At 40.6% G+C, this 27,724-nt stretch overlaps 1 protein-coding gene across 1 annotated transcript in view; it reads right to left on the bottom strand.

Moving 5' to 3' along the window:
- Positions 1–16,298: 16,298 nt before the first annotated feature.
- The window catches only part of LEPR (leptin receptor), an 81,368-nt gene continuing 69,942 nt past the window's right edge, over positions 16,299–27,724 (bottom strand). Inside the window, exons 16-19 of the mRNA XM_020993167.2 lie at positions 27,093–27,188; positions 24,303–24,408; positions 23,555–23,630; positions 16,299–17,642 (exon numbers count right to left, since the gene is read on the bottom strand). Coding sequence (XP_020848826.1) covers positions 16,818–17,642; positions 23,555–23,630; positions 24,303–24,408; positions 27,093–27,188 — 1,103 coding nt within the window. The 3' untranslated portion in view covers positions 16,299–16,817. The remainder of the gene's footprint in view (positions 17,643–23,554; positions 23,631–24,302; positions 24,409–27,092; positions 27,189–27,724) is intronic.

Genomic DNA, 27,724 nt, shown 5'->3' with positions numbered 1-27,724 from the left:
AATGGGAAAGGTTCAAGAGGGAGAGAGAAGGAGAGGGAGAGAATGGCTTTAGGAAATGCTAGTTAAGAAGCCAATATGTGTCTAAGAGATTTTCCCAGATAGAAACTTTGTTTTCTCTATGATGTCCCCAGCTGGCCATTTAATGGGAAGTCTAAATGTTGCTTTCTCAACCTTGACCTCATTTTCTGCCTTCAAGGCCTCAGGCAAAAGATGGAACTGAAGTTGAGTCTCTGTCAGAAAAAATTGAATTCAGAAAGCCCCCCTCTTCTACCCCAGTAACTATTAACAGAAAGAATCCAATCACCAGTGGAGAGACCAGATTTCTGAGACTTCTGAGGAGGAAGGAACTTTGCCAGGAGGATTCCTCCTTGGGCATTGGGGGAAGGGAGTAGAAGTCATGTAGTAAGGAGAGTGATGGAATAAAAAACTTTATAATCTTCCACTCACAGTCTCTTCTGATGTTTCCCAGGGTAATGGAGGTGACCCTGGGGTGACCGGGGTGAGACAGTGAAGCCAAAACTCTGATTGCTCCCAACAAACTGGAAAAGCTTTGATGAACTGGCCAGAAACCAACCCAGCTAAGTTCAGAAAGTCTAGCTCACTGGAAAGTTAATCAATCAATCAACAAATGTGGATTAAGTCAGTACCACACATGCGGCCAGGCACTAAACCTAGCCCATGCTTGAAAGCTAACAAAAACTTCCCAGTATTTGTTAGTATTCACCATTAGATACAAGTCATAGACCTGAACAGGATGTTAGAGATCATTTCATCCAGTCCTCTTATTGAAAGATGAGTAAATTGTGGCCCAGAAAAGTGGGATCATTTGGTTAAGGTCACATAGCTAGTCAATGGCTCTGACTCCAAATCAGTCGATCAACCAACAGGAATTCATTCCAGGCACTGTGCTAAAGACTGGGAATATAAAGAAAGGGAAAAACACAATTTCTCCCTAAATGATCTAACATTCTAATGGGGAGATAATATGCAAAAAAAAAAAGTACTCATAGGATAGATATGTATATTTTATATATTTACTGTATATATTTATATATTTAATGTATATACATTAACACATATGTATGTGTGCACACATCTTGTATATGCCTATGTGGCGCCCTGTTTGCACACATTTGCATATGTGCAATATGTGTACACATGTGTATGTTTCTTTGTGTTCCTACATTTGGGCACATACGTGTATATGCACCTGTATGCACACACTTATTCAGATGCAAGAATGTATGCCTGTATTGCTGTATACATGTATGTGGGTATGTGTATTTTGTACTATATACATTCACATCTATGTTTGTATATTTATACATACACACATACATACATACATACACAGTGAAGCAAGGCACAGTTAAGTAAGGTAACCTCAAAGTCTCTTTCCCTAAGATATGCTCCAGGAAATGAGGGAAAGGAGAGGGATAACCCTGGACATGGAGTTCTTTCCCTAGGTAAGTGCAGCTAGAACTGCCCCAAAGGTTGTGAGCCACCTAACAACTTCAACCCACACCCTTTTAGGAGAAAGAGAGAAAAGGCAGATTCAGCACTTGAACTCCGAGCTATTGGGATCCTTGAAGGATGTAGATTGTCCCAGGAGGTGGGTGGAATGTGAGTCAGGAGAAGAGCCTGCTCAGAGACACCATGGCAGAACAGCAACAGAGAGTGAAACTCTTGTGTGAAAGAGGGATGAACAGCTGAGCAGTGAGCAGAACTCTAAATTAACAGACCCACCTGGGAGGGAGAGAACTCTCCAAGCCTCTCACAACAAAATGTGAGCCTTTCTGCACATGGATTGCTCCGAGTCCCAGGATGCCCAAGTAGCCTGGAAGCAAAGTGCCACAAGGTGGCAGCAGAGGATAAAACAACCCTGAGGCTCAGCTTGCAGAAACAAGGCTCGGGGAAAGCTTGGCTGACCCATCAAACTTTCTCTTTCTGCTTAGTGTAGGACACTTTCACATCCTTAATGGTCACCTAGAGGAAGCATCAGACCGGTTCTGCTTGGCCCCAGAAGGCAGAACTAAAAAACTATAACTTCTATGTTTTCTATAACTTCCACGTTTAGCTTGGAGCAACTTTCTAACGATTATACCTGTCCAGCAGTGTGCTCATAAATGTTTAAAACCCAGCTCTCAAAAAAAAAATACTGCATGCCACACTTTTGATTTTAATCTGTCTGCGTTATTAACATGTTCTCCATCACTTTCTTAAGTCTAGACAATCAGTAAGACAATAAAGGAGTCCTGATTTTTAGCATTTGCAGATTGCCCAGAAATAAACGCTCATGCTGAAAATTTAACAATAGGCTCTCTCAATCTGTTTCTGTGCAGAGTGGAGGGGAGAGGATGGAGGCAGTAGTGAGTTTCTCAGCAGTGGCAGTATTACAGAGGATGACAGATAACTAACCAAAGAGGAGATTCTTATTCAGGTACCAGTCCTTTATGGCTCTGGCATTCTGAGATTCTGAAATTTGGAAATTCTGGGATTTTAGCTAGCATTCTGGGATTCAGGGATCTTGGTGAAAGGGTGTGGCCCTTTCAGACTTTGGCAAATGTGCAGGTTGTACGGAGCAGGTAGCAGAGACAATGAGAGAGAAGGGTGTCTTACATCCTGACTGCATTTGATCCTTGCAGAGGGTGAGCCCTTTCTAGATTTCCTTGGATTGTGTGAGGGTTTCCTGGGCTGGAGTCTTTGAGAATCTCACCCACAATAAGGTCCCCAAGTTGTTGTTCAGCCATTTCAATCATGTCTGTCTCTTCATGACCCCATTCTGGGAGGTTTTCTTGGCAAAGGTCCTGGAGTGGTTTGCCATTTCCTTTTCTAGCTCCTGAGGTAAAAAGGTTAAGTGACTTGCCCGAGGTCACACACCTGGTGTCTGAGGCCCATTTGAACTCTGGAAGATGATGCTAAGAAATACTTAGCAGCTTTAACTTAGACACGTGTGAAAGTTCATAGTTTTTAAGGCTCACTTAGAGTTCACAGCCAGTTAGCTGCATTCCATGGGAAAAGGAAGAAAGAAAATGGGTAAAATTGTCAATGCCTCAGAGTCACAGAAGTTGATAAACATAAGTTTTGTTTGTTTCAGCGTATTTCTCTGTGATTAGTAACCTCTAAGATGGTGGGTTTCCCCTTAAGGAAAGAATCAGTCTTTTTTATCCCATTTCTACCAGTTAGGAGAGAAATAAAGTACAGCTTGAGGATCTCTGCTGAAACAAACCCACAGCTGTTTCTTTGGCCTTGGAGGTGGGCGTATCTAGGAAGAAAGCATTTCCTCCAAACTCAAGATTTCTTATATTTGTCCTCTTCTCCACAAGATCATTATGTACCTTGTAAAGGGTATGAAACCAATCAGATATGTACCCTGCCACACCCTAGACCTCCACTCCCTGATTTTATGTAGACCCCAGTCTTCCTTGGAGATGTGGTCCAGTTCCCTGGCATTCTCTGTTACCCCACAGTCACCCCAGCTTACTGGTCACTCCCATCCAGATCCTCCCAAGAACCCGCCTCACAGTCACCTCAGACTACTTGTCTACCCCTAGATCCCTGCCACAGTCTGTTTTTTGTTTTGTTTTGTTTTGTTTTGATGAGGCAATTGGGGTTAAGTGACTTGCCCAGAGTCACAGCCAGTGAGTGTTGTATCTGAGGTTGCATTTGAATTCAGGTCACATCACATCACAAATGTTCAGATTCCTTAAGAATCTGGCCAATACAGCAGGTCCTTAACAAACCTTGTTTTTGGCTGAAAGAAGGCTTGGGTCAAATTCATTCAGACAAGACCTGCATGTGGCACTATGTCAGCATCCCAGCACCCCAGAACTGCAAAACCTCAACAGCCCCAGGCTCTTTCCTGGGCCCCCTTCTCTTTTCTGGGATTCCATTTCCAGTTATTTGGAATTTGGATGCCAAGAAGAAGATTTTGTATTTGTACTTGTCAGTACAAAGAGAGGTCCTAGAGTTTATTGAGTGGGGGAGGGGAGATGACATGTGCTTTAGGAAAATCATTTTGATAGCTTAGTGGGGAATGGATTTGAAAAGGGAGAGACTTGGGACAGGCAAACCCACTAGCCGGTTATTGCAATAGTGAAGGCATGAGGTAATGAGGGCCTATGCCAAAGTGCTGGTGGCAATATCAGAGTTGATAAGGGAAGCATATTCAAAAGATTTTTCAAAGACAGACTGAGCAGATCTTGGCAACAATTACACCTGGGTTCCATAATGAGGAATCCAGGATGATTCCTAGGTTATAAGCCTGAGAAACTGGGAGAATGGTATTGCTCTTTAGAGAAATATTGAAGTTAGGAGGTGGGGATGGTCAATGGGGAAAGATAATAAGTTCCGTTTTGGACATGCTGAGTTTAAGATGTCTACTGGACACTCAGTTTAAATGTCTAAAAGGCAGTTGGAGATAAGAGATTGGAGGTCAGAAAAGAGGTTGGGGTAGGATAAGTAAATCTGAGAATCATTAGCTTAGAGATGGTCTATGGGAGCTGATGAGATCACTAAATGAAGCAGTCTAGAGAGAGAAGAAAACAGTCCTGAGGGAAATCTATGGTTAGAGGAAATGCTCTGAAGGAGGATCCAGCAAAGGGAACAGAGAAGGGGTGGTCAGAGAGGTAGAAGGAGTATCAAGGGGAAAGTGGTGTTCTGAAAATTTAGAGAAGAGGAAAGGCAGCAATACACGTATGAATGTATACAGATTACATTTTCAAAAATAACTCAAGGTAGTTTGAGGAGACATGCCCTATTAGCTGGGAGACCAGGAATGGCTCAATGAAGAAGGTTGTGACTGAGCTGAGTTGTAAGGGAAATCAAGGTTTCCGGGCAGTAGAGGTGAGGATGGAGTGCATTCCAGGTATGATGGACAGCCTGTGCAAAGGCAGAGGGCTGGGGGATGGTACAGAACTGTGTGCAGAACCAGGAAGGCCAGTATGACTAATGCAGAGCATAGGGAAAGGAATGATGTATACTAAGTTTGTAAAAAGAGGACTGAGCCAGCTTACAAAGGATTTTAAATGTCAAATAGGAGTTTCTATTTGCTCTTAGAAGGAATAGGATTAGCTGAGGGGTAAATGCGGTTGCCATGACCAGAGCTGTTCATGAGGAAAGTACCTTTTGCCATTGTGAAGAGACTGGAACGGAGTGAAAAGAAACTTGAAGCACAGACACCAAAAAGGATGATATTGCAGTAGCCTGGTGAGATGTGGTAGGGGGCCATCCCAGAGCAGTGGAGACACAAGGAGGTCCATGACAGAGAAACTGGGGGTAGAGATTTGGCAGCAGAATGGGTGAGTACAAAAGAAGAGTGAAGGATGACCCCAAATTCTCAAGCCTGGGTTGACTGTGAGAGTGGCAATGCCCTTGACAGTAATAATGAAGGTGAGAGGGTTGAGGGAAGGGGGAGATGGCGACTTCTGTTTTGGACAGGTTGGATTTGAGATGGATATAGAATATTCAGTTTGAGATGTCCAAAAGGTAGTGGTTGATGTGGGACCCATCCCACTTGGACTTTTTCCCAAAGGAAGAAACTGTGCCTAGATACATAGATCTAATACCCTTCTTCGTAGGCATGACAATTAAACTGAGGGGAAATGATGAGATGGCAAGTATAAAGAGATAAAAGAAGGGAGCCCATGAAAGGCCTTGGGGGACATCCATGGTTATTGGGCATAAAGTGAATTAAGATCCAGCAAAAGAAATTGAGAAGGAACAGTCAAACAGGTAGGAAGAAAACCAGGAGAGAACAAGGTCATAAAACCTAGAGAGGCATCTCAAGGAGGAGAGTGTAATCCAAAGTGTTAAAGGCTACAGAGAGGACGAAGACTGAGAAAAAGCCCATTAGATTTGCCAATGAAGAGATCATTGGTAACTCTGGAGAGAGTAGGTTCGGTTGAATGAGGAAGTCAGAAGCCAGATTGTAGAAGGATTAGAAATTAATGAGTGGAGAGGAAGTAGAGATAACTAGCTTTCCTCAGAGTCTAGCTGAGAAGGGGAGGAGAAATCCCCCAGCTGGGATGGGGGAAACTCAGAACTGCCTGTAGACAACAGGGAAGGAACCAGTAGATGGGGACTGACTGAAGATTGAAGAGAATGGAGATAATAGAGAGGACCATCTGCTGGGGAAGATGGGAAGAAATGCAATCAGAATGGACATAGGAGCTGGCCTTGGCAAGAAGGGTACCCTTCATGCCAGGCAGGGCTGAAAAAGGAGATTGTAGGAGGAGATGTCTGAGTGTTCTAAGAAGGGCTGTCAATGGGCAGCCTTGTTTCACACCTGATCTTACTGAGAAGGCCTCTAGTTTATCCCCATTACAAATAATGCTTTTGATGGTTTTACCAGCAATATTGCTTTAAGAACAACTTTGAGTGAATGTTATTTTGTCCATTATAAATACCCAATTTCACTATAAAGGACATATGAAGAAAAATGCTATCTGCATCCAGAGAAAGAGCTGATAAATAGAAGTATGTATAGGATAGTTTAAACATATATACCTATTTGTGTCTAATGGTGGACATCTCTAGGGTGTGGGAAGGGAGAGAAAAAAGATGAAAAAAATTTACATGATTATTTTGTTGTATATTTGAAATGAATAGCAAGTTGTGCATAGTAGATTTGCCATTTCATGTGCAATCATCTTTTTATTGTACTATGTTATGGAAATGCTTGGTTTTTTTCCCCATAAATTAAGAAAAAGTGCTGCCTAGAGCACCGAAGGAAAAGGACTTGTATAGCGTGGCCCAGGCAGTGGGTGTCAGAGGCAAGATTTGAACCCAGGTCTTTCCAGCTCTCGGGCTCGCTCTTTATCCAATATGCAACAACACCTACAATGTGTTTGCTGAATGAATTCTTTCCTACTCTTTTTAGTGCCCCCTTTAAACACTACATAGGCACCCACTTCCCCCACTCCAGTGTAGGCCAGCCCTGATTCAGATAACAGCGAGGAGGACATGCATGTAGTTAGGGCAATACATATTCTAGACATACAACTGCATAAAGAGGGAAGTGGGGTTCCACTTATCATTGCAAAGCACAGTTCGGAAATTACTAAGTGAGCATCACACAGGAGCCCCAGAGTGGCTGAGTGCTCTCCCAAACCACACCAACCAATTGGCCTTCACACACAAAGCTGGACTTTACAATTTATAATGTCATACTTGACAAGGCTGCCCCTCAAATCTAGCAAGCTGTTCATTTTCCCAGAGCCACTTCTTGTGAACTAGACTTCAGGATTCTAATCTCACCGTCTGCAGTTCCCATTCAGAAATCCCAGTGAAAGAAATAACCATGATAAATACATAAAAAGAGTACTTGCCAGCCACTGAGGGAGGAATCCGGTGCTACAATCCTGAAGCTTGAAATCTATTCGTCAATTAACAAGTGTTCATCATGCACCTTCTGTGTGTCCAGCTGAGCACTGTTAAGTGCTAGAAATACAAAGACAAAAGTGACATAATCTTTGCCCACTAGGAGCTGATATTCAGTGTGTGTGTGTGTGTGTGTGTGTGTGTGTGTGTGTGTGTGTGTGTGTATGCATAAATAACAATGGGGTGATTGAGAAATTGGTTCAATTAACACTCATCTTGCATTTATTAAGAATATGGGCATTCCTCTTCTGGCTCTGCTTACTGGGCTTTGCCACCCATGCCTAATATGCCCCCAGATCATCCTTTTGCCCTTCCAGCTCTCCTTATCCCACCGGGGCCTCCATTTTCAACTCCTTTTTATGTATTTGTCTTCTCTCTTCAGAATGTAAGCTCCTTGAGAGCAAGGACAGTCTTTCTTTTTGCTCGTATTTATTTTCCCAGGGCTTGTCATAGTGTCTGATATATAGTAAATGCTCTGTGTGTGTGTGTATGTGTATGTGTGTGTGTTGCTAGATTCTCAAAGGGTCAATTGCATGGGATTCTCTTTCTATTGGGGGAAACTGATTACTCAATACCCTGAGCCTGTGTGAAGGTGAAATTGGTAAAAGCTGGAGAAAAGAGAGATCTGGGCTCTTCTGGTTTCCAGCTTCAAGAGGGAAAATGGGCCATTCCAACCTCTCTTCAAATCCCTGAAAGGAAAGAAAGACTCTGGGAAGGAGATATGTAAATAGATAGAAAGATCGAGAGATAGATAGGTAGATAGATAGATGTGTATATACATATGTGTGTGTGTGTGTGTGTGTGTGTGTGTGTGTGTGTGTTGGCAATCCCTATCATGTCCCTATCCACAGTTTGCTACCCAAGAGACTTTGGGGAATTTCCCCTGGGTAAGATCTGAGACTCTTTCTTGATTGAACCAAGTTATCTCACTCATGGTGGGAAAGTGCATCCACTCTGTATAGTCCGGTCTACATTTTTCTGTGTATACTTTCTTTTATTTCTGTTTTGCTATCAACTTGTGTACATGCGTTTATTTGCTAGTTGCTAGATGTGTTCATTGCAGAACTGGCATTTGGTGGGAAGAGTCGAGCCTTGAATAGAGGCCTTGGGCCCTCATTTCCCACTCATGGATGGTGATCAGAGCTTAGCTTCAACCTAACAGTTATAGACCAAATGCTAACCAGGTGGCCCCTCTCTCTGAAGAGAGAAGATGGCTGGACTCTAGACCCAACCTCCCCTTCCCCTTAGGAATCTGTCATCCTTGGAGAAGGGTTGGAGGGGAAAACTAAAGATAATTATCCTTGCCTCCCCATGAACCACATCTAGGCAGATTCACATGGGTGCCCATAACCTATGTAGATCAAACAAAACAGGATACCCACATCCACACCCCTTCATATACAAAAACATGGTCCTCCATACTAGATAACCATAGAGCTGTAAGGGACTTCAGTGGGTGACTCAGCCAACTCCCTTATTTTGCAGATAGGACTCAGAACTTAGAGTCAAGAAGCCCTAGATTTGAATTCTGCCTCAGATGTTTTCCGTGTGACCCTGAGCAAGTCACTTAACCTCTATCTTGGCCCCAGTTTCCTCATCTGCAAAATGAGAGGGTTAAATTTTGAAGGCCTCTAATTTCCCTTCCAACTATAAATATATGATACTGTGAGGCCCTGAGGGGTTAAAAAACTTATCAAAAGGTTTCCTGACTTCAGAGCCAGTTCTTTTTTCCCTCCTTAATCCTGCCTGTCACTGCTCACTTCTCCCCACCAGGAAGGATGATTTTTAGACACAGACCACCAGAGACCCTGCCTTTCCCTTGACCTTTACTATAGCTGAGTGGGTTTTCAGTTGTGCCTGACTCTTTATGATCCCATCCAGGTGTTTTTGGCAAAGATACTGGGAGTGATTTGCCATTTCCTTCTCCAGCTCATTCGACAGATGAGGAAACTGAGGCAACAAGGGTTAAATGATTTGCATGGGATCACATAGCTAGTAAGTGTCTGAGGCCAGATTTAACTCTGGAAGATGAGGTCAAGGCCCAGCACTTGATCAACTTTAGCACCTTAGCTAACACTTCCCTGGACCTTATAATAGTTAATCCACTCTCTTTGGGGATTTACTATAGGGAGAGCTACCTGGGTTGGACAGTGAAGGCACCAAATCTCACCTTAGCCACATTGCCAAACACAGACCCCCAAATAATGTTCCTTCCCATCCTGCCATGCACACCTGAACCTAGCAAGTGCCATCCCCACCAGAACCTTCTGCCTTGCTGCCATGCACTGGTCCTCCTTCTCTCTACTCGCTGATTTTTGTCTCTTGCTCAGGGAACAATAATCCATTCAATACCGCCATTATTGCTGAGAAGACTGTGACCATCTACCATCCTTGGCTCCATGTGCAATCCCCTTGACTGCTTAGACCAAGGCTTCTTGTCCTGACCACCATATCCCTTATTAGAATGCAAATTCCTTGTGGCAGATATTGTTGTACTTTCATATTTGTGTTCCCAGTGCTTGGCACGTAGTAAAGGCTTACTCAATGCTGCTGATTATCACACATTATCAGAAACATGGGCTAGCATAGAGTGCCAGCCAGCCAGGAGGGTCAGTGAGGAAGGGCATGAAAGACCAATATGATGTTTACCTTATTTCTAGTCTGGGCTCTTCCACTAAATGGATGTATGGCTGTGGGTAAATCAGTCTACCTCCCTGGGCCTCAGTTTCCCTATTATAAAAGTAAAAAGTTGGAAAAAAATGATCTCTAAGGTTTAACTCCAAGTGTTTATGATCCCCTAAAGTGTCCCAAGTAGGACTGACACATGGTTCTTGGAAAGTCCAAACCATAGGATATTGAGGTTAGAAGTAATCTTGGACTAGAAGCCTACCTAGCCCCCCCCCATATACCATACTTGAATGTAGTCATCCCAACTTTGCCAAAAGACCTCTATTAAGAGAGAAAGAAGCTTAGAAGCTATTTTGTCCAGCTTTCCTCATTTGCAATAAGGGAACTGGGACACAAAGGGACCACATTAAATTACTCAAGATTACACATGGCATAGAAAGTTCTAGAGCTGAGATCTGAACCAAGGTCCATTTGGCTGATACCAGTCCTGCACCAAGTTAGCATCATCCCTGGCACATAGTAGGCATTTAATAAATGTTTATTGATTGATTGGTTAAGTTTTCTACTAGTCACTACCTGACTTGTTTATCTTCACTTGCTTTAGAGCCCTTCTCTTCTTGGTTCTCCTAGGGAATGATGCTCTCCCTGGGCACCAGAGGGTGGTGGAAAAGGCAGTAAAGTTGAAAGGGGTAAACCAGGATTGAGATTCCAAATCTTCTCCTTGCCCCTTGTGAGATATTGGGTAAGCAATCCCAGCTCTCAATGAGCCTCAGTTTCTTTATCTACCAAATAAGAACATTGAACCAGATGATAACTATTGTCCCACCTGGTTTTAAATTCTGGCATCCAGGATTTCTAATTGTTAAAATCCTTCCTTTCCCTCAAAACCCAGCTTAGGCAGCACTTCCTCCATGACCCTCCATCTCCAATCTCTCATTCCTTTCTAATGACTCCTAGAGGAGTCATGGAGGAGAGTATCCAACTTGGAGTCATGAAGACCTAAGTTGAAATCCTGATTCTGCCGCTTACTACTTGTGTGATCCCGAGAAATCCACTGGGCCTCTGTCTGCCTCAGTTTCCTGATTTGTAAAATGGAGATAATAAAAGCACCTACCACCCAGAGTTGTTGTGAGGATCACATATGTAAAATGCTTTTCTAAGCTTAAAGTCTAGAAATGCTCACTCTTTTATTACTATGCCTTTATTGTTTTTATCCTCTGACCACATAGTTATTTTCATAGGGCTGGGGCTGGGACTGTGATACTTTTCATCTCTGTATCTTCAGCACTAACTTTAAGTGCCTAATAGATGGTTGTTAAATTAAACTTATTATTGAAGCATCAGTAGCTAGACTGAACCATAGTGTATATAATGGGAATGGAAGGGAAGGAACACAATGCAAGATCACATTTAGAGATGTAAGTGACCTTGCAGACCATTGAGTTCAACCCTGTAATGTCACAGATGAGGAAACTGAGGCAGAAGCACACAACTAATAAGTGCCTGAGGCTAGAATTTAATTCAGTTCTTCTTGACTGTAAGCCTAGCCCCTGCCCACTGTCACATCAAGGTACCTATAATCTATGGCAGACATCATCTAAGTAGAATGGACAGCATTTGGTAACTTCACTCTTCTTGGTGTATTCTTGGCTCCAGTTGAACTGGCTCTCTAGTTATTTCTTGTTGCTTTTTTTTTTAGTCAATTGGGGTTAAGTGACTTACCCAGGGTTACACAGCTAGGAAGTATCAAGTGTTTGGTCTGAGGCCAGATTTGAACTCAGGTCCTCCTGACTTCAGAGCCAGTGCTCTATCCACTGCACCACCTAGCTGCCCCTCTAGTTATTTCTTGAACTTGGTATCTACGTCTGTATGTCTGTGTCTTCGTTAGGATGTATACCCTCCCCTTCCCATGAATGCAATCCATTTCTTCCCCACCTCTGCCTCTCACATTCCTGAGCTTCCTTCAAGGCTCAGCTCAAGTATCCCTCCATACCCAGAGCCTTTCCTGATCCTCCAGTCATTAATGTTTCATCTTTTTAAATTACCTCCAATTGATCTGTCACATCCCACCCAAGGGAATGTAAATAAGCTCAGGAAGGCATGGATTATTTTTCCTCTTTGTATGTTCCACGCCTAGCACTGTGTTTGACAACAGCAAACAACAAATATTTGTTGAATATTGGGACTGACACATAGAAGTGAGGTATCTGGGCAGATATGTCCTGGCTGGTCTTTCTACTGCATCCCTCCCACTCCAGTCCATCCACCATTCAACTGTCAAGCTTATCTTCCTAAAGCTCAGGTCTGACCTGGCTGTCTCCTTATTCAACAAATTTCAGTGGTTCCCTATTACCTCAAAGATCTAATATAAAACCCTTGTTTGGCTTTTAAAGTCTTCACAACCTGATTCTTACTTACCTTTTCATGCCCTTCCATGAACTCTTTGAAGCAGTGATACTGACCTCCTCACAATTATTGGAACAAGACTCCATCTCTTGACTTGGGGCATCTTCTCTGGCCATCTCCCATGCTGAGAACTCCCTTCTTCCTCATTTCCACCTGCTGGATTCCCTGGCTTCCTTCAAACCTTAACTAAAGGCCTATCTTTTAAAGAAAAAAAAAAGAGCCTTCCTTGATCCCATTTAAATGTGTGTGCCTTCTATCTGTTGTTTATCACCAATTTATACTTTCTATAGTTTATTTGTATGTAGTTGTTTGCATGTTGGCTCAATCACTAGATTGTGAGCTCCATGAGAATAAGAACTATTTCCCTCCTTTTCCTTATATCTCTGGCACTTAGTACAAAACCTATCACATAGAAGGCACTTAATAAATGCTTATTGACTTAACATATCACTTGGTTGAATTGGAACAACATAACAGCTCCGCACAGAAGGCCCTCTGGAATTTCCTTAACCCTGAAGAAACTTCCTCTCCCATTCTCAGGGCCTGACTATCTAATGGTAAGTCACCCCAGAGTGACTTCAAAAAGCCTCCCACCCAGCCTGGCAGTGATGGGGTACAACTGGTACTAGGGTTATCCTGGGGAATATTACAAAAGGACCACCTTGATACGGCCCGGGTGAAAGAAGTTTGACTCTCACAGTCTGGTAAAGTCATGGCCACTGCCCTTAGAAGCATCCACCAGCAATGTATTCCTGTTCCTCTGGGCCCCAAATTATAGAAGAAAGTGGCTGTGGCTTTATTTATCCTTAATTATACTTTCCTATGTGTAATGTATGTATGTATATGACAGAATTGCAGAATTTGGGGAATAGTGGAGACCTCAGAGGACATTTGGTCCCTTCCATACCTGAACAAGTATGCCCTCTGCAACATATCCAGTGAGTACACCTCTGGCCCCAGCCTCCAGTGAGGCTCACCACAGAGGACCTAGAGGCACCATGGAGCAGTGGAACTACACTGGGCCTGCAATTTGAACCCAGGCCCTCTCACTTCCAGCAGCAGATCAGGTATCCCAGAGACACGAAGACCAAGCAGCGCGTTGTAGTCTTTTTTTGTTGCGTTCATCCTTTTACCCATTTGTGGAAACAGTTTTATTGGACCAATGGGAGAGTTTTCTTTTGCTTTCAGCGTGAAGGTAAACATGGCATGTCTCAGTCGAATACAAATTCCCATGGCTTTTGGGCCAAAGAAGGGCAATTCATAATTTCTCAGCTGTTAACACATCCAGAGCTTGTGAATTTAGACACTCATTAAGGAGAATGTTGTTTACAGATTCTGACTAGATACCTTAAAAAGCCAAACACAATTAAATGATCCATCATTAAAAGGTTGTGGGAGAAACTGCCTAATTTCCTATGGTTCTTTCATATTCTTGACTATATACCTCTATTCTGAAAGTGCATTTTGAATGAAATGCTGATGATTAATGGAAAGTCTCATACAAGGGTTCCATGCCTTTTTGCTTGTCACAGAAAAGGGAAAATTGGGAGCACAAAACCTTCTTTGATGTCTCTTCCTGTAGCCACCACCCCACCCTGACCATCAGATGCACCGTGTTGCCAGTAGATTCATGTGGCCATGTTTAGAATAACACTCTTGTAGATAGTGACAATAGTCGATCAAGTCTGGGAAATCCTCATCCGTGTTCCCAACAATTGCTCTATTGAGAAACAGTCCCACTGATTATAAATTTAAGGCTAAAAAGGAGCTTGAGACCTCATCTTGTCTAACCCCCAAATTTTACAGATCTGGAAACTAAGGACCATGAAGGGAAAATAACTTGCCCAAGTTCACACAGGCAATTAGTAGCAGAGCAGGGATTCAAGCCAAGGTCCTCTGACTCTGGATCCAGAAGTCTTTCTCCTGTACCTGCCAGATATCTGAGAATCAAATGCCTGGCATACAGTGCACACTCAATAAATGTCTGTTATTTGACTGATGGATTAAATATCATGATTGCATGGGTAGTCGCTGAGCTCCAGATATTTGCCATTACTTCTAGCTAAGCATTCCTAGAAAATGGTGCCCCACTCATACTGCTCTACCTCATGCAAGGCCCTGCCTTGGTTGCTCGTGATACAAGACTACATCCATCTCCAGACTTATTGTGGCATGGTTTAGAGATAGGTGAAAAGATTTCATAGGAGCCCAAAGGCTTCTGATTTGGAGGGTTTTAGTAATCAATCAGCAGTTTTCTTCAAATGAGCCATTTTTTGTCCAATTGGGTATGTTTGTCTCAACTTCAAATGCCATGTTACAGACTCCAGGTTTTTCTTTATATTATCAATTAACATGCATCCTAGAACCATGCCTATGAAATGATTTTTCACATAGGCTCTGGTACTGCATCACATTCAAATGGACAATCAAGAAACATTTTCTGATAGTGGAAAATAAGGCCAGGCTACTTATTAGCTGTGTAGCCTCAGACAAATCACTTTACCTCCCTGGGCCTCAGCTTCCTCTTCTGTAAAATATGGGGGCTAGCTTTAGATGATCTCTCAAGTGTCCATACCCCACAGCTTGAAAACCTCTGCCCTGGTTAATTTTTTATTAGAATACAAAGGATAACATTCTACGAGATGGAAAAGTCCTTAGAGATCATTTCAATTCCTACATTCTGCAAATTTGACCAGAAACACATAGGGAGTCAACGACTGAGTCAAGTCCAGAGCACAGAATCCATATATGCTCTCTCCACTACACAACATTTATGCTAAAAATGAAAAATAAATTTAAATGGATTGTTCAAGTTTTTGTGATGAATAAGCAATGCAGGTGCAACTGAAACCTAAGTCTGTTGTGCTGAATACTCAAGGAATGTCTGAAATTCTGTGAAATAATATACAGTTCAAAACTGCAAACTGGAAACAATGATGCACTGATTCCTTTGCCACTATATTCTGTAGGTAGGTTCATAAGATCATAGATCATAAGATCATAAAATCAAGAGCTAGAAGGGCCTCCAGAGGTCTGGGTCCAATTTTCTCATTCTACGTCAGAAAAAAAAAGAAAAAAACTAAGGTCCAGGGAGGTTAAATGGCTTGTCTGTGGTTGCACAGCTAACAAGCATTAGAAGCAAAATTTGGACAACCTGCATTCTCACACATCAAAGCCTGTGCTTGATTCCCTAGGTAGAATAAGGAAAGTCTAATATATGGGAAAAATTTTTGTGGAACGATCAAAGAGTATTTTCAGGTACTGTCATTCTAGTAATTGGCATCATTCTACTGCAGTAAAGGATGGATTTGGTTCACAATGTCACAGCACTTCACACACTGTTATGAATTCACAAAGAAAGTTGCAAGGATTGGACTCAATAGATATTAATGCAGGTACCACAGGAGAGAAAAATAATAGGTTCATCTCATATGTGTCTGCCAATCCAATGCTGTCTTTCAGAAGCATGTATAGAAGTAGAGCTTGTGGTGAACACTTTCCACCAAAAAAAAATTCTTGAGCCTATTTCCAAGAAGAGCAAAATTTGTGGGGTTGCTGGCATTATGCTTTGTGAATTGTATCATGACAACACTTGTAATATAGTATAGCTTTGTACATTTTCTCTTTTCCCTTGTCATTGTACGAAGAATTTACAAAATCATGGATTTAGAGATATAAAGGAACTCAGAAGCCATCTGGTCAAACCCCATTTACAGATGAGGAAACTGAAGACCAAGGATATTAAATGACTTGCCCAAAATCCCACAGATTCTTATTTCATAGAAAGGATTTGAACCCAGGTCCTCTGATTACAGAGTCCTCTCTCAACTCGACTGTACTTTTTATTTAGTATCTTCCAGTTCAGACATTTAGTTTAGTGGGGAAATATTTTCAAGTGTAGAAAACTTTTGAGTTCTTCTTTCTTCCTCTTCTCAAAAGATCTTGGAATTTATCACATTTTTATCTTTAAATCTGGGAACACTACAATCTCCAAAGTGTCAAAGTTGTAGGTGACCCAAAAAGCAATGGAGGGTATAGGTGTGAGTATGCTGCAGAATTTATCTGCATGCCAGAAGGCACATAGAAGAATTCATGCAGGAAATGCATATTTAGAACATGGGGTGGACCAATCATGTAGTAAGAACAAGGGAAGAGGGCTGCACTGGTGGCCACAGAATGTAAACAGATCAAGAGAACACCTCTAGCATGTTGAGCAGATCTTCTAGGGACTAGGCACAGGAGGACATTGGCAACAATCCCACAGGATGACAAAGAGTGACATGGGTTGGGCTCCACACAGGTGAATGTCACCTCCACAGTGATGAGGTCACTGGTCTGCTGAAGCCAACATTTTCAGAGAAACCATTATAGCAACAAGCAGTGTGGGGTCAAGGATAATGATGTTACACAGTTAGGTCACACATCATGTTTTCCGTTATCTTCTGCATCGTGGCAGAACAGGACTGAAATTGTGGCATGTAAGAAACAAACGTCTTCCTGACAGAGGCCCCCAAGTCGAGGTTTGTTTCTGCAAAGGGACGTGAGCCTGAACAACCATCCTGACGCGCTCCTACATCTGTGAATAAGCTGTGGGCAGGGAGAGGACACATCACTCCTGAGGTTTCAGTCCAAAAAATGTCATTTTCTTTCTTGGTTGTTGAAGTGATCCCTAAGTAATACACAGGCCGCTGGGCACTATTCTCTTCAGGGAAATTCTTGTCTTGATCTGGGAGTTCAGAAAAATCACCTGAGAATGGGAAATGGGAAGGTCTTGTGCTTGGATGTTGATCTGATAACATCCAAATGCCCTGGGTCTCTATCTCCCAAGAACTACTGGAGAAAGAGCCTTTTAACAGGGAATTTTTTATCGATAAACATCTGCTGAAGGAGTTGTTTAGCCTCTTTTGCTGGTTATCTAATGTGCCTGACTTAGAGTTATTCATAAGTATGGCATACTTCACAGATTGTTTGCTCTGCTCACATACTGTCCCATGGCTACCACTCTGGGTGAGATCAATGCTGGTGATGTGGTCACTAGGACAAGCAGAATCCTCCTCAGTCTCTGGGTCACAAAAGGAGAGCTCAAGAGCTGGTAGCATGTTCCCCTCTCCACTTTTCCACACACTTTCCACAATGAGATCTTCTGAAACTGGCTCGGGCTCCAGAAGAAAAGGCCCAAATGCGACTGCTCGTGTGCACTTGATAAAAAGGTGCTCAAAAGTTTCAGGCTAAAAGAAAAGACACATTTTTTATGGTCATCAATGATTTTAGAAGGTTTTTTTTTTTTTGCACACTAAATTCTTATTTAAGGTGGATAGATCTAAGGATCAATGAGGAAGAAAAGGAGGGGGATTTCAAATTTACCATGATAGCAGTGAGGAGGCACATACCAAAAACACATAATGTGAAAATGTTGTCTGTTGTGTGGAGTTACCATGATTTATTAGAGTGTATTGGATTATCCCCAAAACTAATTATGTGAAACATAAAAACTAACAATTTTCCAATATAACCTAAGGCCAATACAGATTAACAAAGTAAAATCACAATTTTACAAGAAGTGAGGAAAAACAAATGATAAAGAAAAGTATATATAAGACCTAATCTGTCCCATGTGATACTATTCACATTGTCTCTGTAGGCCCAGCACCTAGTGTAGTACCCTATACATAAAATAAATTTATTAAATGCTTACTGGGTTAGATTGGGTTGGGTTGGGTTGTACTAAGATGGCTTCTTTGTGCGTGGTGGATGAGATTGGGTGGGGTTGATCTGGGTTCGGTTAGCTTGAGTTGGGTAGCCCAGCATAAAGGCCAAAGAAGAAATTAGCATGATTTTCAGTGATGATATTGGTGAGATAGAAAAACATAGATGTGTAAATAAGCAATTACTGATTTCCTTATGAAAAACTTAGTTTACAAATGCATACTAGGTAGCATGTGGAATGAAGACAAATAAAACACAAGACATCAAGCACGGCAAATGGATTTTGTTTATCGCAGCAAGTCAAGCGGATGTTACATCACAACAGAAATCCTGCCAAAGGAGTAGAAAATCAGAAATCTGTCGAAAGGGCTCATTTTGATGGCCACTGAGAATTTCTATGTTTTAAAAGTAAGTACAAACTAGAAAGCATTATGGATACATCACAGTAAAAAAAATTAACACAGGTTGCTCACGTGGCCTAGAAAATACATACAGCGTCACTATGACACACTTTAGCAATGGACACAGCAACTTTCCAACTTACTTTTCCCTGTGATTTTACATTCAAATGTCTGGTCTAATGACTGACACATCAACTACTTTAAATGACATCAGATACAGCATATACATATATATTTAAATCCATTTGACTATTAAGTCAAAGAAACCACTACCTTAAAAATAGAGAATATATAAATATACTGAGTACACTGGGTATAGATTCTGCATATAGAGCTATGATTAAAGTAAGCTAGGAACATCCCTGTGAACACATTTTTTTTTCTATCACCCTATAAACATGACATACACAGAAAGAAATCCATCATCAAGCTTCTCATCTTCCTGGCAGGCACTTGCTATGGCATTTTGTGAAATATTCAGGGCCTTCATTTTCTCACTGGGTTGCATGATCAGCTTCTTCCTAAGATTTCTGCTTTCATGCAGAAAATTGTCTTAAGATTAACACGCAGATAGGAATTATGGCCTAAAATGACTGGAATGTAAATCCCATTAATACTCAAGTGCTGTTTATGTTCCATTCTTACAAAGAAATAATTTATTCATGAAGGAAGCCCATAAGTTGGTTGCTGATGTCTGTCGCCAAAGAAAATACTGAGAAGTTTGTCTACATTGTAGCAGTGATTTACTACATTATTTCATTTTCCAAGTTTTTAACTAGTAATTAATAGGTCGGACCCAGTATTCTCTAACAGTCTTTAAATATACCAACAATATTCACTTAACAATTTTATCACCTTTTGTTTTTCCCATAAAAATAATAGAATGTAAGCCTCTTGAGGTCAGGCTCTACTTTGTTTTTGAATTTGTATCCTCAGTGACTGGGTCAATGCCTGGAACATATTAGGTGCTTAATAACTGCTTCCTGAATAAATGCATTTAATAATCTTTACTAGTATTCTATGTACATGTGAGATCTCTACACTATGCCAAGCTGTTAGTCATTGGTTTGGTTTGGGCATTTTAGACCATTTCAATAAGCAGACCTGTGGCATTTTAAAATAGTTTTAGCCCATTTTCCATGGATAGTTTCTACATTTATTTCTCTACTGGGACTCAGTATTTAGTGTTGATGTTTCACTGGGTCACAGGAGACAATGAAAAAAGTCCTCCAAGACCATCTAATTCAACCCTTTCATTTCATAAATCAAGGCCCAGGAAGATTGTGGCTTGTGTAAGCTCATATGGCCAGTAAGTGACAGAGGTGGAATTTTAACCCAAGTCTTATGACTCCCACTGCTCTACTCCACTGCTTTGGTGGATGAGTCAAGCATCTCCAGGAAGTCTGTTAGTGTTTAATGAAGAAGAGTCTATTGGCAGGAAGCTAAAGAAGCCAACTTTATGGAGGAGGCTCACTTTTTGTCTTTGTATTCCAGGCCTTACTACACAGTAAGTAGTTAATAAATGCTTCTTCAATTGGCATGCTTTAAATTACAAAAGGGACACTTGGGTTGATATGGTTTTTGCCTGATTGGGAGTAATTGTGTGTGTGTGTGTGTGTGTGTGTGTGTGTGTGTGTGTGTGTGTGCGTGTCTATAAGGTTGTCATTTTCAGCGATTATTTTAATTTACAAATAGAAGCTTTGATATAAAAGGCTATGTGTTATCTTAGACTGTTCTAATATATCATACCTCACTTGCATCTCTGTTCACTTTCACAGAATTGCAAAAGTACACATTCACAATGTCTGGCACAAAATAGGTATTTAATAACTGTTTGTGGATTGAAGAATGGATTGATTTATTCACTCAGTTACAGAGGGAGGGAATGGTTATGAGGATTTAAGAAGTGATAGTACAAAATAAAAAGACTAAACTTGAAACAAAAGTTACACTTTGGATGAGTGAGGCTAGTCTAAGTCACTTGGACATTTTGTTGTTAACTGGAATTTTAGCTGGCATTTAAGCTTCTACTAAGAACTGAGCACTGTGTAAGGTTTCAGGGATTCAAGTGCCTGCCCTCAAGGGACTTACCTTCTATTGACTTTCACTGGAATCAACCCTTTCTTTCTGCTTTCACTCTGAACTCAAAGTTATATATTCAGTAAGGATGCCAGAAATTCCACTTCCCAGTATAGCCTTGTGTAGACACAACCTGAAAACCACCTTGAATTTGTCCAAAAGAATTTGTTTTAAAATGAGCCAATTTTCTTTGTGAGACTAAGGTAAGGGTTCTCTGGGAATGGATACAAGCAAATTTTCTTGCTATATTTCAGAGACTCATGCAAAAGTGCTTTGAGAGCAACTGAAATGTCTAGTTTCCTGGTATTTTACCATACACAGATATATCATCTAGAATATTTGAGAGATATTTGACAATAACACTGACATGTGATGTCTTTCTATTTGGGACAGTTATGCAAATACAAAGCCCATGCAGTTAAACCCAAGTCTGAGCAGACAATATGTGTGCTTCCTTCATGCGAAGAAAACCCAACAGAACTCTGGTCAGATTTTATACTTCTATCTTAATTTACAACCTCCATATGCTTACATGATCACTTAATTTTGAACCATGCAGCCCATGTATATTTTTTTAATAGAACTGTTTCTCTTCTGAATGTGAATAACAAACATTTTCTAATAGCTCTTTAAAGAAAGGCTGGGGAACTGGCTCAGTGGGTTCAGCTGGTAGTGATCAAGATTAGACTTCAAAGAACGTCCACTCTCTGATAAAATAAAAAAAAATGAAAAGAAAAAAATTCATTCAGATTAGAAATGAAAAGGCTGAAGCTTTCAAATATTTCTCTTGTTTATCAGTTATGGCTTCTGGGATGCATCCTCTAGTAGGATTCCAGCAGGTCCACATTCCTTCTTATATAAGAAGGAAAAAGTGTGTTGAGATGCAGGCAAGAAGGTCCCTCTTATTTACATGGGTGCCTTAGCTCATCTAAAGGTGGAAGTGGCCTAAACACTATACACCCTGATGAAGTCTGCCAACTCAAAAAAATATGTTAAGAAAAAAATGGCAAAGGATAGACAATAATAAATAAAAAAAGAAAGAGGAAATAGTCAATACAGGAGTAGTAAAAGCAAAAAAGAAAAAAATGAATGTATGAATGTTTGAAAAGCATTTGCAAAGCATTTAATACACACGTGGCACTGAAATACAAATATAAAATAGTAATAGTGCCTACTTCTTCCTAAGATTTCTGCTTTCATGCAGAAAATTATCTTAGCATTAACATACAGGTAGGAATTGTGGCCCTAAAATGGCTGGAACGTACATTTCCATTAATATTCTAATGCTATTTATGTTCCATTCTTGCAAAGAAATAATTCATTCATGAAGGAAAACCTAAGTATCTTACTTTCTAGTATCTTACATTCTAATAGTAAAATAAAATAGAGGAAAAGTGAAAAAAAACTTAAAGGTATCATGAAGAAAGTGAGAAGGCAGGAAATTGATAAATTCACATAGGGCTAAGGAATCTTTAAATTTTCCCTCCCATATTCCAGTGAATAGCATTAAATAGGAAGACAGCAGGAGTGATGACTGTTGAGTCTTTGCTAGTGCCTGGCATGGGGACTGGCACATGGTTGGCATGGACTTATGAGCTTGTAGAACTTAACTGATGTCACTCACTCTTCCTTCCAGCCCAGTGACCAGCCTGTCCTCAGAAGGAAGACTTGAAGAATTAGAGTGAGTCCGATCCCCTCATTTTATAGATAGGAAAGTGGGGCTCCACGAGGTGTATGCCTAGTGTCACTCCACTAGTAAATAGCCCAAGTGGGATTTGAATTCAGATCTTCCTGGCTCTAAGTCCAATGCTCTAGTCACTCAGCTAGGCTACTACATCTCTATATCTCTTGCCTCCCTGTATTTCCCTATGCCCTTTCCCATATCTGGAATAGACTACTTTCTTATCCCCAGCTCTCCACATCTTTATCTTCCTTCCAGGCTCTGTTCAGGAGAAGCTCCCTCCTTTATGACACCTTCCTGGGCTCCCTCTGGTTGGTGTTCCCTCTCTCTCTCTCTCTCTCTCTCTCTCTCTCTCTCTCTCTCTGTGTGTGTGTGTGTGTGTGTGTGTGTGTGTCTGTCTGTCTGTCTCTGTCTCTCTCTCATCTTCCATCTAAACATATTTGTGTACAGGTGGGGTGAACTCCCTGATAGAATAGAAGCTCCTTGAGGGCAAGGGTTGGTTTGCTCTTAAGTCTTTGGATTCCTTATACACAGCACTTGAACAAAAATTTATTGACAGAAATGAAATGACACAAATTTGGAAGTGAGTGATCGCACTTCACTGTAGTCCTCCCCCTATGACATAGATTCACAAATGCCTGCAGAAAAGAGGGCCCTAAATAGCAAGTGCCCTGGGCTATCTGGATGGCAATTCATCTTTCCAGGAACATAAAGTGAGGTGGAAACTTCCATGCCTTTCTCCCAAGGTAATCAATTTCACTGTTTTTGGGAGATCACAAAAGCAGATGATTGGTATTACTGAGGACATTGAAATAAAATAAATCTGATTTTTTTTAATGAACAGGGAGAAAAATTAAGCTTTCATTATCTAGCTTGTTACTTGATCCACAATGTCCCCCATACCTACTCTTTCTTTCTCTCTCTGTCTCTCTCTCTGTCTCTCTCTGTCTGTCTGTCTCTCTCTCTCCCCCCCCTCCATTTCCCCAATTTCTACAGTAGGAATTCTGTGGAATTATCCATGAGCAAATATTTGATCCTCTCACCATCATTATGACATGGAATTGAGATGTCTTGTCAAATGCCATCAGCTAAAATACCTAGACAATTTGGTTCCTTGCCTGCTTGAAATTCCTGTATCTGAAGACCCCCTGTATGCTCATCCTGGATTAGGAAAAATTTCAAACAAAGTCAGAAATTTAAAGACTAGAAGACTAATAAAAATGGAAGCCAGTGAGAACAGTTTTTGCTTTGTAATGAAGACAGAAAAAGAGACCTTGTGAAAGTTTACTCCTTGTGCCCAGGAACAATTCTTAGGGTTTGGAACATCTTCCCAAAATAGCTTCTTCATTCTGAAAGGGAGATTTAAAAGTACATTGATTTGGTCTAACCAAAGAAGCACATGGAAAATGTGAGTAACGAAAGCATGAACTAGAATATTAGGCCCCTTGCCCTGATCTTGGGGTAAAAAAAAATCATCACTCTCAAATGGTATGTTCACTTTTGGGGCAACCATAGTAGCAAGCCCTTTTCCCCCAGTCAGTGGATCCAGGCTACCATAAACGGAGAACATGCATATCTCACAAAGGCCCGAAAAGTGAGTTTTCAAAATAATTCCACTTGAAGAATCATTCTGGTAGTTTCTATCTGCCCTACCTGCTCCATGGCAAGGAAAGATGCTTTCAAATGCCAAACCCCACCTGTTTTCTTGGAGACCACGGGTTTGGAATGTGCAGGATGCTCTCCAAGCTCCTAGCCACCCAGTACATGGAGCACTGAGAACTTGGGAACTCTGGAGGGAAATCAGTCCTGCTTAGCTGCTACAGCAGCCATGGAGCCCATGTGATTTGGAATGAGCAGTGCTGGCCTCCAATTATAACTGAAATCACTTGACAGAGTAACAACACTGACCTCTCAGGTTTTTTATGAGGCTCAGATGAGATGATGTATGTAAAAACCTGTGCCATTATGAAGCTATTCCATAAAATATGGATGCGTAAAATGCCCCACATACAGCACCATACCTTTGATGTGATATTAACAAGGTTCCAAGCAACAAGACTGAAGAGAAAACAATTATGGGGATGATTACATAGAGACCTGGATCATTCTCCTGCTTCATGGCGTCTTCTGAAAAGAAAGCCAATTCACACACTTCAGAACCCTGAAACAATGGCCATGGCTGTCTGTACCAACAAGGCAGTAGCCATCAGGTGTCACATTTTGGTTCAAGATCATTCCCATTTTCAAAATATAAACACCAAATAAATGAGAAACAAAATGTATGATACATGTAATTATACAAATAAGTAAGTGTTGTCTAGCACAAGAATGTAATTTACATTTTACCTAAATTTTCAAAAACTGAATACAAGCCCCCTGAGGGCAGGAATTTTTTTTCTCACTTTTTGTTGGTATTTTCAGAAGCTAGCACAGTGCCTTTATCACAGTAGGTGCCTAATAATTGCTTGCTGATTTCTAGCTTAATTGAAGACTATCTGCTGGGGTTTTTTTGTCTTTATATCCCCAGTGATTATCAAGGTGCCTGGCACATGGTAAACATGTAGTAAATGCTTAATGACTAATTGACTTCTAAGGTACAGAGGGACTGCAAATGGCAGATGAAGGGAAGTATTTACACCAGTTGAAATCACAGATCTTTGAATTTCTGCCAGGCTAAATGTTTCCCTTTGTCTCACTAACCTTTCAGATCTTCCTTATTTTTGTTACCACTCACTCTAAGCTAGCACTGAAAGTCACATTTACTGGTTAAGAAGTAGAGCGGTAGATCAGTGGAGTAGGTTAGGTACACAAGACACAGTTGTCAATGACTATAGTAATCTACTTTTTGGGGGGGGTTTATTGTTGTTGTTGTTTTTTAGGCAATTGGGGTTAAGTGACTTGCCCATGGTCACACAGCTATAGTAATCTACTTTTTGATAAACCCAAAGATTCCAGCTTCTGGGATAAAAACTCACTATTTGACAAACATTGCTGGGAAAACTGGAAAATAGTATGGCAGAAAGTAGGCATAGACCAACATCTTATATCATATACCAAGATAAAAATGAAAATGGGTACATGATTTGAGACTAAAAGTAAATTAGGAGAGCAAGGAATAGTTTACCTGTCAGACCTATGGAGAATGGAAGAATTTATGACCAAACAAGAGATAGAGAACAATATGAAATGCAAAATTGATCATTTTGATTACATTAAATTAAAAAGTTTTACACAAACAAAGCCAATACAACCAAGATTAGAAGGTAAGCAAAAAGCCGAGAAACAATTTTTTTCAGCCAGTATCTCTAATAAAGTCCTCATCTCCAAAATGTATAGAGAACTGAGTCAAATTTATAAGAATGCAAGTCATTCCCTAATTGATAAATGGTCAAAGGATATGAACACAGTTTTCAGATGAAGAAATTAAAACTATCTATAGTCATATAAAAATGCTCCAAATCACTATTGATTAGAGAAATGCAAATTAAAACAACTCCAAAGTACCACATCACACCCATCAGATTGACTTACATGACAAAATAGGAAAATGATAAATGTTGGAGATGTGGAAAAATTGGAATTGTAATGCATTATTGGTGGAGTTGTGAATTAATCCAACCATTCTTGAGAGCAATTTGGAACTATGGCCAAAGACCTATAAAATTGTGCATACCCTTTGATCCAGTAATACTACTTCTAGGTCTCTATCCCAAAAAGATCATAAAAATGGGAAAAGGACCTACTTGTACAAAAATATTTATAGCAGTTCTTTTTTGCGGTGGCCAAGAATTGAAATTAAGGGGACGCCCATCAACTGGGGAATGGCTGAACAAATTGTAGCATATGAGTGTAATGGAATACTAACGTTCCATGAGAAATGATGAGTGGACTTCAGAAAAACCTGGAGACTTGCATGAACTGATGCTAAGTGAAGTGAGCAGAACCACGAAAACACTGTACACAGTAACAGCAACATTGTGCAATGACCAGCTTTGGTAGACTTAGCTTTTCTTAGTAATGCAATGATCTAAGACAATTCCAAAGGACTCATGATGGAAAATGTTATCATATCCAGAGAAAGAACTATGGAGTCTGAATGCAGATTGAAGCAGACTATTTTTCCTTTTTTTGTTTTTTATTTCTTTCTTGCAGTTTTCCTCTTTAATTCTAATTCTTCTTTACAACATGACTAATGTGGAAATATGTTTAATGTGATTGTACATGTACAACCTACATCAGGTTGCACACCATCTTGGGGAAGGGGTGGAAGGAGAGGAGAGAAAGTTTAAAACTCAAAATCTTATAAAAATGTATACTGAAAACTATAAATAAATGTTTAAAAGAAAAGAAAGTTACATTCTACAATGTACCAGGAGCAAGGAGCCTCTCTCCTTTTTTGGATACTACAATGGATCTGAAAAGAGGCCCCATGATGTTGCCAAACAGGACCTAGAAACTTCATCTGGATGAAAAATATTACTAATTTCTTCTCTAAAAGAAAAAAGAGCCACACTTAAGAGGGCTCAGGAAGACTTGAATTGAAATCCTGCCTTAGACACTTACCAGGTGTATGACCAAAATAAAGTCACTTAAACGCCATGAAGTTTCAGCCTCCTCATATTGTAAACCAGGCAAAAGAACAGCACCTACCCTTCAAGGCTGTTAAAAGGACTGAGTTAAATAAGATAAGCAAAGGGTTTTGTAAACCTTAAAGCTCTATATAAAAGCTATCATCATCATCATCATCATCATTATCATCATCATCTCATTCTTTTTTAAAAATAAGTAAAAGCAAAAAGTACAGAATTTACCTCTAGTGAATGTATTAGTCATCATAGGTTTCCCTACACCTTTCAGAAACACTGGGTAAAGGCTGAACTGGTATTTCTCAATTGGGATGAAATGATCTGGAAAGGAAACAGAGCTTAGAAATTAATGTGCATCGAACTAACCAAGGAACTTGTATAACTGAACATTCCTATAAAACCTAGAATTCCTTCATCATTTGAAGGACTGTATTTCCATCTCTTGCTTTGGGCTTAATCTCTGAGTGCTGATAGCAATAATAGTAGAGAGGTTCTCTCAGGCATTATGGCTATAGTCAGTCCAACATGGCAGAGAACCGAAAATCATTAATATTTGGATTTGGAATGTGTTTTTCTGCTTAGACATATATGGCTGAGCCCAATATTCTTGAGTTTCATTTCAAGCCAAACAAACTATTTCCCAGTTTTCTCCCCCATGTAACCTGTATCATGTTAAGATCAGATTACTTTTTCTTGGATAAAGGAACTGGGAATGTTTAGCACAGCGAAGACTCTTGGATGGGACATGATTGTTTTCTTCAAGTATTTGAGAGGATATCACAGCGAAGAACGATCAGAGTTACTCTACTTAGCCCTAGAAAGGAGACACAAGCTGGGTTACACTCTGTAAAGTATAT

Source organism: Phascolarctos cinereus, unplaced genomic scaffold (assembly GCF_003287225.1).
Source record: "Phascolarctos cinereus isolate Bilbo 61053 unplaced genomic scaffold, phaCin_HiC Scaffold_5;HRSCAF=322, whole genome shotgun sequence".
NCBI lineage: Eukaryota > Metazoa > Chordata > Mammalia > Diprotodontia > Phascolarctidae > Phascolarctos > Phascolarctos cinereus.
This window is presented reverse-complemented; position numbering and strand designations above follow the sequence as displayed.